We start from the raw sequence: 13,399 nt of genomic DNA, 5'->3' as shown, positions 1-13,399 counted from the left end.
TGTTACAGTTTTCTCTGACACACCTGCAATTAAATTATGAACAATTAAAAATAATAGTAACTTTAAGTTTATAATGCTTTTGTAATATGTAATATATGTTTTAATTTCAGTTACCAAGTTCTATCATAGTATCACGTTATGTATTTATTAAATTTTGTCGCAAAAACGAATTTATATCATAAAAGTCCCATCAATACAGCAAAAAATTATTAAATGGCAACTCTAAAAAGTACCTGTTATGGCGGCAACTCTCTTCCGAACATTGTTTAGTGGTATTAAAACACCTTGATTCTTATGTTCCGCTTCACAGAACTCTTTCACCTTTAATATCATTTCTCGAGCCGAACTTTTTACAACTTTTGACATTGTAATCAATCTTTAAAATGCACTAAGCTAGTTAAAAATTCACAAAAATCCACCACAACAAACGAACTTGATAACATCGACGAATGACAACATTGCCGACCTGTCAAATTTAGTTCCAAAAATCACCGCGGGACTTCTTTCATGAAAAGCACTATACTTATTTCTTTATTCATTAAAGTAAACCACATACTTAATGCAATTTCTATAGTATAAGTATCTATCTATTTTAAAATACATGAAAATTACCAGTGAACATAATGTTTACAAAAAAGAAAAAGCAATTAAAATATAACATTTCCAATTTTAGTTTTTACAAGTAACTTTTTTTTGTATTACTTCAGATTAATTTTCCTTATTCTTTTTATATAACATTTGGTTCTGCACTTCTTGCACTCATGTTTCTTTTTTTAGTTATCCTCTTACTAGGGTTGCCTGGAAGAGATCGCTTATTAGCGATAAGGGCGCCCGTTGCATCCCTTGTAATTTTTATGTACTGTGTTATTTGTGCTTCTTTTATTTTTATTGCAACGAAGTGTTAATAAATAAATAAAATAAACTTTAGTTTATATACATATTAGTTTGTATTACTGATTTAACTTATGATAATAACATTTAAAAAGGACATTGGGCTTAAACCAAACACTAAGACAGAAGACTATATATTGACACAGTTGTTTGTCTATATATTTGTATATCAGATATCTATAGCATAGTGGAAACGGGATTTTCGTATTATTGAATTTAAGACAAAAGCAACTGATAGAGATAAGTAACAAGTAGTATATCGTTATCTGTGATCTTGTTAAGACCTAGCAACTAAGTAGTTATTATTTTATCTTGTTTGAACAAAGAGTTCTTACTACTTGATCTTGTAGCTTATCTAAGGTTATTGAAATAATTCGAGAATACATCGCGCAGGTAGTAAGTTTAATTTAAATAATAATTGTTCTTATAGGTAATAATTTACATAAAACGGTAATTTTACATAAAACGACTGTGAAACAGGAAAAAGTGTTAATGAGTTTTTAGTTATTAAAGTTAATGTTCTTGCTTTCTGCTAGTATCATATAAGGTGCACAAATATAGCAAGGACATCCGAGGTTTGAATAAATGGCAGAAGGAGCTGGTCCCAATTTAGATGAAGTCTGGAGGATTTTAGGGCCTTTCGGAAAATACACTGTTGTGAATTATGCCTTCCTGTTATTTCCATGTTACTTGGCTGGTATATATGGATCTGTGTTTAACTTTGAGGCTATGGATATTAACTACAGGTAATAATATATGATATAATTAATTTACTTCGATGACGCATTTTGCACGGTAAATACATTCCTATTGACGTTAGGACTCATTATTTATCTTTTTAGATTACAGAGTCGTTTTTGTAGGTTTATATTTAATTGTTATTTAGATGTGGTATTCTGAATAAAATTAATGGTAACGTTAATTACGAGTATATGAAAGTGTTTATTAATTTGTAGAAAAATAAAGTGAAGTTTAAAAAAATGTAAAATAATAAAACAGTGGCGCTACAACCTTTTTAGGTCTGGGTCTCAGATGCATCTGTATCTGTTTCATGATCATTTGTCAATCTAATGGGCAAGTAGGTGATCAGCCTCCGGTGCATGACACACGCCATCGACTTTTTGGATCTAAGGCAATTCCGGTTTCCTCACGATGTGTGGAAATGCGATTGCGCACATAGACAGAAAGTCTATTGGTGCACAGCCGGGGTTCGAATCTGCCAACACTGCTCATTTAAATAAATGTAGATATAATTACAAATGAACTCAATACTTACAAAACATGATCGAATGTTTTCAGATGTGCAATACCCGAATGTGAAAATGAAAACTCAACTTGGATAGAATATGCTATACCCAAACAGAATAACAAGTTTGACAAATGCAGAAGATATGATTATTTTAATGAAAGTAACACATGTGATCAATGGTCTTTTAATCGATCCTCAATTATCAAATGTAAAGAATATATCTACAGCAATGAAGATTCCGTAGTCAAAGATGTAAGTTTTTTACGAGAATTGTTGTCGTTTTCACTTTTTATTAAAACATCTGAACGAGTAAAAAAAATGTTTGTTATTTTCTCGTCATATAAAAGATTGAAATGTACCTTCGTTACTTTGGTTTTTTTGAATCCTCAAATAATACTTTTAACATTTATTCAATATCGGAATTGGGCACGGCCACGTATTTCTGCGTCCGTTTCATTTATAAAAAATATTGGGCAAGTAGGTGACCAACTTTCTATAATAGTAAAATTTTTGGGTCTGATATATGTCGGTTTCTCAGGACGTTTCATCCTACGACCAAGTGTTACTTTTTTTTTTAAATGTAATAGGAGGTAAACGGACAGGAGGCTCACCTGATGTTAAGTGATACCGCCGCCCAAGGACACTCACAATGCCAGAAGGCTCGCAAGTGCGTTGCTGGCCTTTCAACAATTGTACACATATAAATAAAACATTGGTCCACATCAGTCGGAACGACCTCAGGTTTGAGAATTGCAAAAACATTACACTTATGGTATGATTCACAGTCGAGAAGATAGAACGGCTGTTTAGGGAGTCTTATCTTGACGTTCGCGCTAAATGAGTCTCTCAATCTTACTTCAAATAGTCCTGGTCTCTGGCTGCATAGTCTTAAATAGAAGTTGGTGATCTATTAAACAACTTCGCTTTATAAAGTATTAGAACCATAGTTAGTTGTTATTTCTCATTCCAGTTCAACCTCGGCTGTCAAGACTGGAAGAGGACACTAATAGGTACCATATACTGCGCAGGATTTCTTATAGCCTTACCAGTAACCGGAGTACTTTCTGATAAATATGGAAGAGTAAAAGCCATGGCCGTTACTTCTGCTATGTATGCTATATTTGGAACTATACGATCTTTCTCAACTAGTTACGAAATGCTGATCGTTTTTGAGTTTTTGGAAACCGCAACAGGAGCAGCGATGTATAGCACAGCTTTTGTGTTTGGTGCGATTTTACGATTTTTTTTTATTTAGAATATCTTTTGTTTTGAAATTAAAACTAACAAATTATTACGCAAAAGTATGATGAACATTTAAGTGACCCTAAAAGCGATAATTCTTGAAGTAGTTCTTGTTTTAACGATCTTATTTGGTGATTACGTCAACAGTAATTATTAACTTTTTGACACACATTGTCTATGCATGAAAACGTAATGCATTTTCAAGGATTCCTACAAAAAATTAATACGTTTATGTACTATTATTTTTGAGAGCTTTGCTTACTTTTGCGGACAAAAGGAAGGAGGGGGGGGGGGTATAAATTGCAATAAATCTGCTTGATCGGCCCCTTTATACTTACAGGTATGGAGCTAGTGCGTCCCGATGGCAGAGTATTTGGTAACACCCTGATGAACTTTGCATTCATCCTTGGTTCAATGTCCCTCTCGCTACTTGCATGGGTCCTGCAGAATTGGCGACTAATGTTGAGAATCGTATACGCACCAGCATTTTTAGTATTATCGTACCTATTTATTCTAAACGAAAGCCCGCGATGGCTTCTCAGCAAAGGACGATGCGAAGAAGCATTATCTATCTTAAAAAAGGCAGAAAATATGAACAAAGTAACAATACCAGAGCATTTACTGGCATCATTAAAAGCAGCAAAGTACGACGAATCAAGTATAAATGACATGAAATTTGGAACTGTCTTCACAAAGGTAGTGAAATCGAGAACAATGTTGTTAAGACTTGTGCTGTGCTGTTATTTGTGGATCACCTGCTCTTTTGCATACTACGGCCTATCAATTAATTCGGTATCATTGGCTGGAAATAAATATTTGAACTATACCTTTGTGGCCTTTATAGAGATACCGGCGAATAGTTTTTGCTATGTAGTTTTAACTAAGTATGGAAGAAAACGGGTGTTGGTGACAATGTATGCATTAGGAGGGATCTTCTGTATTGGTCTCACGTTGATAGCACGTAAGTAATGTTAATATTATATGTATACTAGAGTTCTAAAGTACGCACACTTTGAAGCGTTAGTTTACGGCGAGCATCCTTATAACTTTGCTTAACTTCAAGTAGTAAGACTTAAAATTGCTAACAATGTACGAAACAATTTACTTTATAATATATTGTGAAATTTTGTCTCTTTCCAAAAAGGCGAACACTTTAGTTGACTAATTTTCTAAATCTTGTCACTTACTTTTTATTTAGCTGGTTTCCTTGTCCCAAAATCCAAAATCAGGAATTGAAAGAACTTGAAGGTTTCCAAAAATATATAATAATTTAGTAAGGAGATCAAAGACTTTGTGAACTTTCCCGCAAAAAAGTTGTGATAAAATCTTTAAAATTTTATTGTTCTTTATTGATCAAAGCCTCCGTGTTTTGAACAATAATAAAAAAAAATCAGTGGCGCTATAACCTCTTTGAGGTCAGGGTCTCAGATTCCTGAATTTGTTTCATGATAATTTTTCAATCTAATAGCCAAGTAGGTGATCGGCCTCCAGTGCCTGACACACGGCGTCGACTTGTTAGGTCTAAGATATGTCGGTTTCCTCTCGATGTTTTCCTTCACCGCTCGAGCGAATGTTAAATAGAAAGAAAGTCCATTGGTGCACAGCCGAGAATCGAACCTACGACCTCAGGGATGAGAGTCGCACGCTGAAGCCACTAGGCCAACACTTCTTAATAAAACCCCAATAAAATCAAATCTGGCCACCTAACCTACTACCTCTGTTTTTTCAGGTGATTCTCTTTGGTCTTTATTCATCTATTTAGCAGGAAAATTCGCAATAACAGTAGCATATAGCACCGTATATGTCACGGCCTCTGAGATCTTCCCAACGAATGCGAGACAATCACTTCTTGCTATATGTTCCACCACAGGAAGAGCAGGAGCGACAATGGCGCCATTGTCTCCATTACTTGTAAGTACTACCTCTGAGAAAACCAGAACTTTTGAAGTGAAAACTTCTTTAGCATTATTGTGATTTAAAAAGAGACAGTCACATAAATTCATAAGATTTAACGTGGGAGAAAATGAGATAGGAAGCATATCGTCGTCATAGCAAGCAGTGTATGAACTTTAAATTAGTGAGTATTTGATCATTTATCATTCTGAATTAAAAAAACATATATTTTCAAAAAATAATAATAAGAGATTAATTTAATTCAATTATAAAATTAAATGAGGTTAATGAATTTTATTTACATATAATTAATTATAAAACCTTTTTTATAATTTTAGTTTTTATCTAATCTAATATTAATTTAAAGAAAAGTCTAATACTACATATAGATAATGAAAAAAAGTCTAATGTACTGTATTTACTGTTATTAAACATAAAAACTTTATCTTCTCTAAAAATCTAATATTAATTTAAAGAAAAGTCTAATACTACATATAGATAATGAAAAAAAAGTCTAATGTACTGTATTTACTGTTATTAAACATAAAAACTTTTTCATCACAGTTTTTATCAAAATTAATAATTGATATTAAACTTAAAAATTAAAATTACATTCATCTCATTATCTTGAAACTAAAATTTTTGAAGGTTTCACTTCTACCACGTGTGAATTGCACACTTGTTTTTATCCATAGCCACCTAATAAATATTTACTCGTACTGTAAAAGAATACATCACGGGAAAACTCTATGTTCGCAAAAAATCAACGTGACACACGATCAGACACAGAAGGATAATTTACCTTTTATTTTTAGGATAATAACCTTACTTTCTATGAAATATCAATAAAACATAGAGAATCATGGAATTTTTATTTTTATAGAACAGAGTTCTAGCGAACGCATCTGATTTAAATAAAACCGTCTTTGAACACTTTATGTGCCAGCAATCAAGTGCACACAGGCTAAATATCGAAATGTGTCCATAGAATACACGCTGAACAAGTACATTAACAATGAAATATCATCAAGCTTAAGATCCAAATCGCCTTAAGTTTTAAGATTAATTCAAATTCAAATTCAAAAATCATTTAATCATATAGGTAACACATTGTACACTTATGACTTGTCAGTAAAGAAATACATATTAATGCTTCTAATTTAACATTTAGTGCCAGTTCTCAAATCAAGGGCGTAGAACGGAAGAGAAGAACTGGCAATAAACTCTCCGCCACTCTTTTTAATCGCCATGTTTTTTTTACACAACGTTTGTAAGGAGCTGCAACCATTACACCATGTTCCACATGACATCTTAAGTAATTAATAATAAAAACATAAATTAAAAACAAAGACTTGTCCTCTATCAGCAGGTGAAATAGGAGCACGCACTTACATTCTCGTCACAACAACAACAACACGCAAACACATAGTCGAAATAACTAACATCACCGCATACACGAATTCAAGTACGACCAGTCACCACAAGTAGCACCCGTTCACGAGTATGACGCATGGCCAGCCATTATAAAACATGGCGTATACATAAAAAATACAAATTTTACTTATTATAAACCATAGGTCCACATATTTTTGTACGCGCAAGTCAATTTACTTTGTGATACCCATGATTCATGTTGTATATTGTAGTACTATACGGAATATCTGGGTTTAAATAAAATACACTTTTACAGTATTAAAATACGATAAATAATTGAAGATATTAAATTAGATATTTTAAAGAGATTTAGCGTAAATAAAATGTTAAATGTTCTTTTTCAGGCCCTATATAACGACAATTTGCCAACTATAATCTTCGGCAGTCTTGCGTTACTTGCTAGCCTACTATCGCTAACTATACCGGAGACAGATCACGTAACTCTTCCAGACAATGTAAAAGAGGCCAAGAAGATTGCTCAAATAAAGAAGATTTCGAAATTATAGAAAAAGGTATAAATTTTAAGAAATTAAAGGATGACTTGAATCTATGAAAGTATTTTACTATACCTTTTTGTAATTGTAGAAGTAATATGTAGTATACACCAGTACCAAACAACGGGTTTAGGTTTGCTTGGTAACTATATTTAATTAAAGGATATCTAATTCTCAAAGCTCTAATTAATAGACTCTAGACTATAGTCTATAATAGATGTTCAATGTTTGTATTATGAAATGACCGGGGACAATGAAACAAAAGACAAAACGATGGCGCGTTCCGTTTGATAGTGATTGGTCGACTGTTTCTCTACCCTAATACCTGTAACGCCAACTGATACAGAATGTTCCCCCTAGAACCTACTTCAAAAAACCCTAAATATCAATTAAAAATCACTAAAGCCTTTGTGCACTCGGTGTAAGAGAATTTCAAATATTAATTAAAAATTTATTCAAATATGTAGTACAAAATTTCGATCATAGAGTATTATAGCTTTTGATATTTCAGTTATAGCTATGCTTGGAGTTTAGTTAGTCTAAGTAGCCTAGCCTAGTAAAAAAATTGCAAAAAATCTTGTATAAAGTGCCCCTTAAAAATCCCCCTAAATAAATGAACCTACTAAAACACCCAAGACATCTTAATTCCCCCTAAATTTGTGGGAAAACCCCCAAGTTGGCATCAATGTCTACCACGCGTGTAGTGACTACACTTGATACGTGATTTCGCTCGTCCAATCACAATAAAACGTAATGTGTCATTCTTCGTCTTTCATTTTAGATGCCTTCTACTCCAACAGTGTGTAAAGTAAAAATAACTTATCAATTTATAACAATGGTATAATATTTATATATCCGTGAACAAAACAAATACAGAATAGAATACACATATATTTCGTAGCCAAAATGTTGTATTGTCAATACATCTATGAAAGCGATATTCATCAATCGTATAAAATTCTCGATAGTATACTCGACAATTCAATTTAAATCCGAATAAAATAAAAGTATTATCATTTTTGGGGCTATTGACAGCCAGTTTGAAAACCCTCTAACGAAATTCATACGACGCCAACACTGAAATTAAATTACATGCGAAAAGTAAACCAATATCCAACGTTACTCAATTATGTCCGAATCTTTTGTATTGGCTTTGGCGTTTAGGTATTTTGAATAATTTGTTTAAAAAAGCTTGATAATCCGGTTTTGCGGAGAGTTTGAGGAAAATCTCGGTGTTATTTAAATAACTTGCCTCGTTGTAATTTTACTAAGAAATACATAGCACTAATATTTTGTACCTATAATGTGTGAATTTTACTAACGACCTAAAGGATAAAAAAAATGTGTTTATTTATTGTAAGTACATATGTAAGTGTAAGATTTGGGAACCCTTTTTAAGTACAAAATACCTGTGTCTGTGTTCTCAGCTCTTCCATAACAAACTGAATTATAAATTCTTTATTTTATTTATTTTTGTTTTTGATTTTTCAACTGTTTTCAACATGCCTGAGTGCATGAGTGAGTGTGTGGGTGTGTGTTAGTGAATATGTAAGTGAGTGAGTGAGTCAGTGAGCGAATGAATAAACACTGCATAAGGCGTGTTCATAAGCCAGTCCTTTATTCGTATTTTTAGATTGTAGACGGTGAGCGGGTTGATATTAAGCAGCCTATTTAATTTATTATACATAATAAAGTCTGTTTGCATATTGCGTCCGGCGAAGTCAGTCCTTACGGTCTGACCGACTACAACATCCCTTTTTCTTTTTATGAACAGCCTACTATCATACGGAAGTGCTCTAAACTCAAACTCTATAATCTTTATTCATATAGGTAAACAAGTACACTTATGAATCGTCAGAAAGAAGTTAAATTAATTGTAAATTTACATTTTCTACCAGTTCGCAAGTCAAAGGCGTAGAGCGGGTAAGAAGAACTGGCAAGAAACTTTCCGCCACTCTTTTTAATCGCCAAGTATTACGACAGTGTCCTCTGTGTGGATAGACATTACAATCTTATAAACTCCACTCTAAGTCCTATTAAAAGTTTCATTATATCTACAACTTCTTAAATTCGAATTTTCTCTCCCAAAATCGGGTTCGCTGTGAAATTAATTAAATTAGTATACCATTTTAATAACTCTCCAGGTAATAACATGTTGACATAATTGTGCCTTCAGTTGGGAATTGGAGTTATTAAAATCATGAATAGATAGCGCTGATTTAAAAGCTACCATAATTACGAAGAGAGCGTTGTTGAGTTATGAAGTCAGTATAAATTGTTGTCCACTTTTTAAATATTGAATCCAAAAGCACAAAGTGACCTATATTTGCCGTTTAGTACCAACTATCCCGATGCGGGTCTGTTTGTATCTCTAAATTGATAAGGGGTCAAACTATTGCGAGAGAGTTTGTTAACGTTTCGTATTAACAACTGAATAAAATCCATATATTAAAGTAAACTCATAGTCTGGTAAATTGTTACCTAATTAAAAACACGAGAATTTTCTTTAGAGGCTTTTTTAAAACATTAATAAAGTGAATCGGAGGGATTAGATTACTATCCAGATAATTCTGAAATGCTGCGAATCCGTGACCATAAAAGAAACTCCAGTTTTTTCCAGTTTCATGATATTTTTTTCTAATATATCATCCTTCTGGGTAGTGGCGTAACAATATGGTGGCAGGGCTGGCAAAATGCCACGGGACCCCGACCCGACAGGGCCCCTGCCCAAAAGATATTATGTTTTATGGATGTATGTGAAGTCTCCAATACGCATTGGGCTAGGGTTGGGACTACACACCATTCCCTCTCGCCTAAGAGAGGAGGCCTATGGCCATTAGTGACATATACAACGTGTAATTGAGTACGCTGAAAATCTCGGAGTTTATTAAAATTAAACTGAGTACAACGTGACGATTTTTACTGATAGGGCCCCATAAAAAGAATTTGCCACGGGCCCTAGACGGTATAGTTACGCCACTGAAGTTCTGGGATTAATGTTATGTTTTAATTTGTTGGTAATTGTTATTAATATGTACAAAACAATTAAAATTCTTTATTATGATAAGGTTCATTTATTAATTGTAATGATAATATTGATATTTTCCACCTCATCAGAACATGTGATAAAATATTTGAAGAGGCGGGAGGACTCGAATTTTGTTTAGGTTATATTTAGTATTATTTATTGTTTTAAATATAAAATTTCAGTTTTCTGTATAAAGTTTTGTCTATTGATGCGCTTATTTGTTTCATTTTTCGTATATAATATTGTTTATCTATGTAATCTGTTTTGGCTTTCTGTACTGTCTAAGTGTTTGTTTTGTAATATTATGTATGTTAGCTGTAAGATTACTTATAATTAAATAAATAAATAAAATAAATAATTGTATTATGATGTGAAACAAGAAAACAAATATAGGGATTTAATTTTAAACTAGGTTATTATAAATAACAATATAGAATAATACGAATATCTGTGAAATACTATAAACAATTTTAAAAGCACAAAAGGTATTTAACCTTATTAAAGCGATATAATAATTGGTATAATTGATATCAATCCAGGCTTCAATTCTCGGTAATTTGTCTGCGTTGGAAGGTCAAAGTTCTGCCACCTTAAATATATTAATAACTAGCTGGCCTGGCGAACATCGTACCGCCTAACAGTCGATTCTTTATTTTTTTTAAATACTATTTTTTATTTTTATTTTACTATTTTATAATTTTGTATGGGAATATAGAAAAGTGTTGTTTTTAGACTTTTTCACTCAATTTTTTTTTAATTTTCTCTCCGTAAGAACCATCCTCTTACTTCAAGGAATATTTTAAAAAAAGAATCAGACAAATCGGTCAAGCCGTTTTCATGTTATGTCGTGACAACGGAAAACGGGTTTTTATTTTTATATATATAGATTGATGTAGAATTGATTCTACTGTATTGGGCCTACAATTAAAAATCTGTTTATTTACACAAAGCTACGGAAATATTCTTCATAATACGTTGCACCAAAGTACTCGGTACGCCTTTGCTATTAAAGTCCCTATGTAAGAAGGTACTTAAATAAAAACAGTCTCGTTTTCTTATTTAGTAAAATTTCAAAAGGTCTCGAGATTTCGCGTGGGTATGACAGAAAAGGCTGCTCGGGCGGATTCCTCGGATTTTAAAGAAACCTTTTCATTTTCCTCGCCAATTACCCGTAAACCCTTTTGGAAAAACCCCAATTTTCGTTAAATAACCAAAGAGCACTACGTTACATCCATTATAACTTAATCAATGTTTAATCATGTCATTTACAATAGACATTTTGTGAGGGTAAATTGAATAACTGAGTACAAATGTTCCATTCTTATTTATACTTAATTAGCTTCATTTATTATTAAGCACCATAGAAATTAGTTTATCATATATTCATAGTATCTTTAACAGATTGATTCAAATTGTGTCGATTTACCAGGGCAAAGAATTGTTCTTCTATATGGTCTGAATTCCATCAATATTCATAGTTAAATTGTAAAATAGACTAATAGACTAAAGACTAGATTCGACTAATTTGCAAAAGTCTAATTCGAGTTGTATAGAAATTAAATAGATTTTTTCAATGTACGTAAATTGTAACGCCTGTGAAAATAATATTAAATATTATAGGTAACTAATACATTTCTACGACAACTTCACGACAATTATTGACGCAAGTCTAACCCGAAAACATTCGAAACGCATAGAATAAAGAAAGCACTCAATCTCTAACAAGGCTCGCGCTTTTGATATACGTGTTCTCTCGAATTAATAAATAATATTATAATAAAGTACTGATCAATATAGAGTGATCCAAATACATAACTCCACTAGTACATTATTCCAACTGATGTAAATCAAAATGTTAATACATATTTAATACACTTGAATAAGTTGCTATTCATTAATTTGGAATTCATTTCAGTAATGAATTACACATGATACGCCGTTTATGAGTATTTGGTGCGTATTACGAAAATTACCATCTGGCTGGCCATGAAAATGTCGGATTACCAATAATTGCATACCTTTAGATTAAACAATATGCTGCTATACGCCTGGATTAATTTCAACTTGTTATCGTAATTAAGCTATATTTTAAAGGCATTTTAAATATACAGACTTCCATTTCACTAATATCAACGTTTCTAGGTACGCGAGATCTAAATGTGGCGTGGTTTCTAATAGAAAAAGCAACTGATAACACCCGTTGAGGTCGCACCGCTCCAAAGAGCTTTCCGCACATATGTTACTGAACGAATACTCGAAAGTGAATGTCATGTGTGCCTCCGTTTTTTAGTTCCAAAAACGCCCTCAAAGCCCTGCTTTCGTGTTCTATATAAATCAGCCAGTAACTAATAATATAGGAATAGCATGCAAATGTAACAAAAATACACATTACATTAATGGGGATTATATTAAAGATGTAAATACCAACTAAATTTAAAAATGTCTTATTTATATTGAGGTCTTACTAATATGTTATAAAACTGTTATTATTATTGGCGTGTAATTAATACTTCAAATATTAAATTTTTCAGGATTTGACTAATTTTCAAAAGTGAAATTCATGAAATAGATTTTCAATAAAAAAAATTCAAAGTACGTAAAATTGTAACGCCTGTGAAAATAGTTCGATCTATCAAAACCTTAAAAATGGGAGACCAAACAAAATTTAATTCCTTTGACTTCGGTATTTGTGATGCCGTTTACTATTTGACTCATAAAAGGTTAAAAAGATGGTATCGCTACCGAGACCCTTTGAGGGCTCCGTAAAAATTTGTATCGCAAACTTACCGATGGTTCTGATAGGTATTGCTTGAAATTCGAGCAAACAGGCCTCCAAGGCCCTTGATGTAATCTTGTCAACCCTTTACCTTCTATCAATTTCGAGGCGTACTTGACTTTGTTTTTCAATTCTACCTTTGAAATTCTCTTTAGATTTACTTAACTTAGCTTTTGTATAGCCTTTTAGAATTGTAAGGCAAAGCAACAAGAAAGCGTTTTGGAACATATATTTATTACAAATATTGCTTATAAGATACAGGGATAAGATAAAGGGATGTACAAAGCCGTTTATCTAAACTGATAATGAGGATAAAACGGCCACGCCGGCGGTGACAGAAGGATGACGAGAGCAGGCGTAGGACTGACAGTATGCTATGCTTCAATGTCACT

At 32.6% G+C, this 13,399-nt stretch overlaps 1 protein-coding gene across 1 annotated transcript; it reads left to right on the top strand.

The window, feature by feature from the left end:
* The first annotated feature begins 1,066 nt into the window (after positions 1-1,066).
* Positions 1,067-7,259, top strand: LOC125050630 (solute carrier family 22 member 21-like). Its single transcript, XM_047650589.1, has 6 exons — positions 1,067-1,637; positions 2,191-2,392; positions 3,111-3,366; positions 3,723-4,343; positions 5,112-5,293; positions 7,054-7,259. Exons 1-6 carry the CDS (start codon positions 1,477-1,479, stop codon positions 7,213-7,215), a joined length of 1,584 nt encoding a protein of 527 aa, XP_047506545.1. The 5' UTR covers positions 1,067-1,476; the 3' UTR covers positions 7,216-7,259.
* Positions 7,260-13,399: the final 6,140 nt, after the last annotated feature.

Source organism: Pieris napi, chromosome 6 (assembly GCF_905475465.1).
Source record: "Pieris napi chromosome 6, ilPieNapi1.2, whole genome shotgun sequence".
In the NCBI taxonomy this organism is placed as follows: Eukaryota; Metazoa; Arthropoda; class Insecta; order Lepidoptera; family Pieridae; genus Pieris; species Pieris napi.
The sequence above is the reverse complement of the archived record's forward strand: the minus strand, read 5'-3'. Positions and strand labels throughout refer to the sequence as shown.

What these genes read in the sequence shown, in the direction of transcription:
- LOC125050630 (XM_047650589.1), top strand. Translation starts at nt 1,477, where the DNA reads ATGGCAGAAGGAGCTGGTCCCAATTTAGATGAAGTCTGGAGGATTTTA. An exon ending in TAGCACAGCTTTTGTGTTTG is followed by an intron (nt 3,367 to 3,722) that starts GTGCGATTTTAC and finishes TTATACTTACAG; the next exon opens with GTATGGAGCTAGTGCGTCCC. An exon ending in TGGTCTCACGTTGATAGCAC is followed by an intron (nt 4,344 to 5,111) that starts GTAAGTAATGTT and finishes CTGTTTTTTCAG; the next exon opens with GTGATTCTCTTTGGTCTTTA.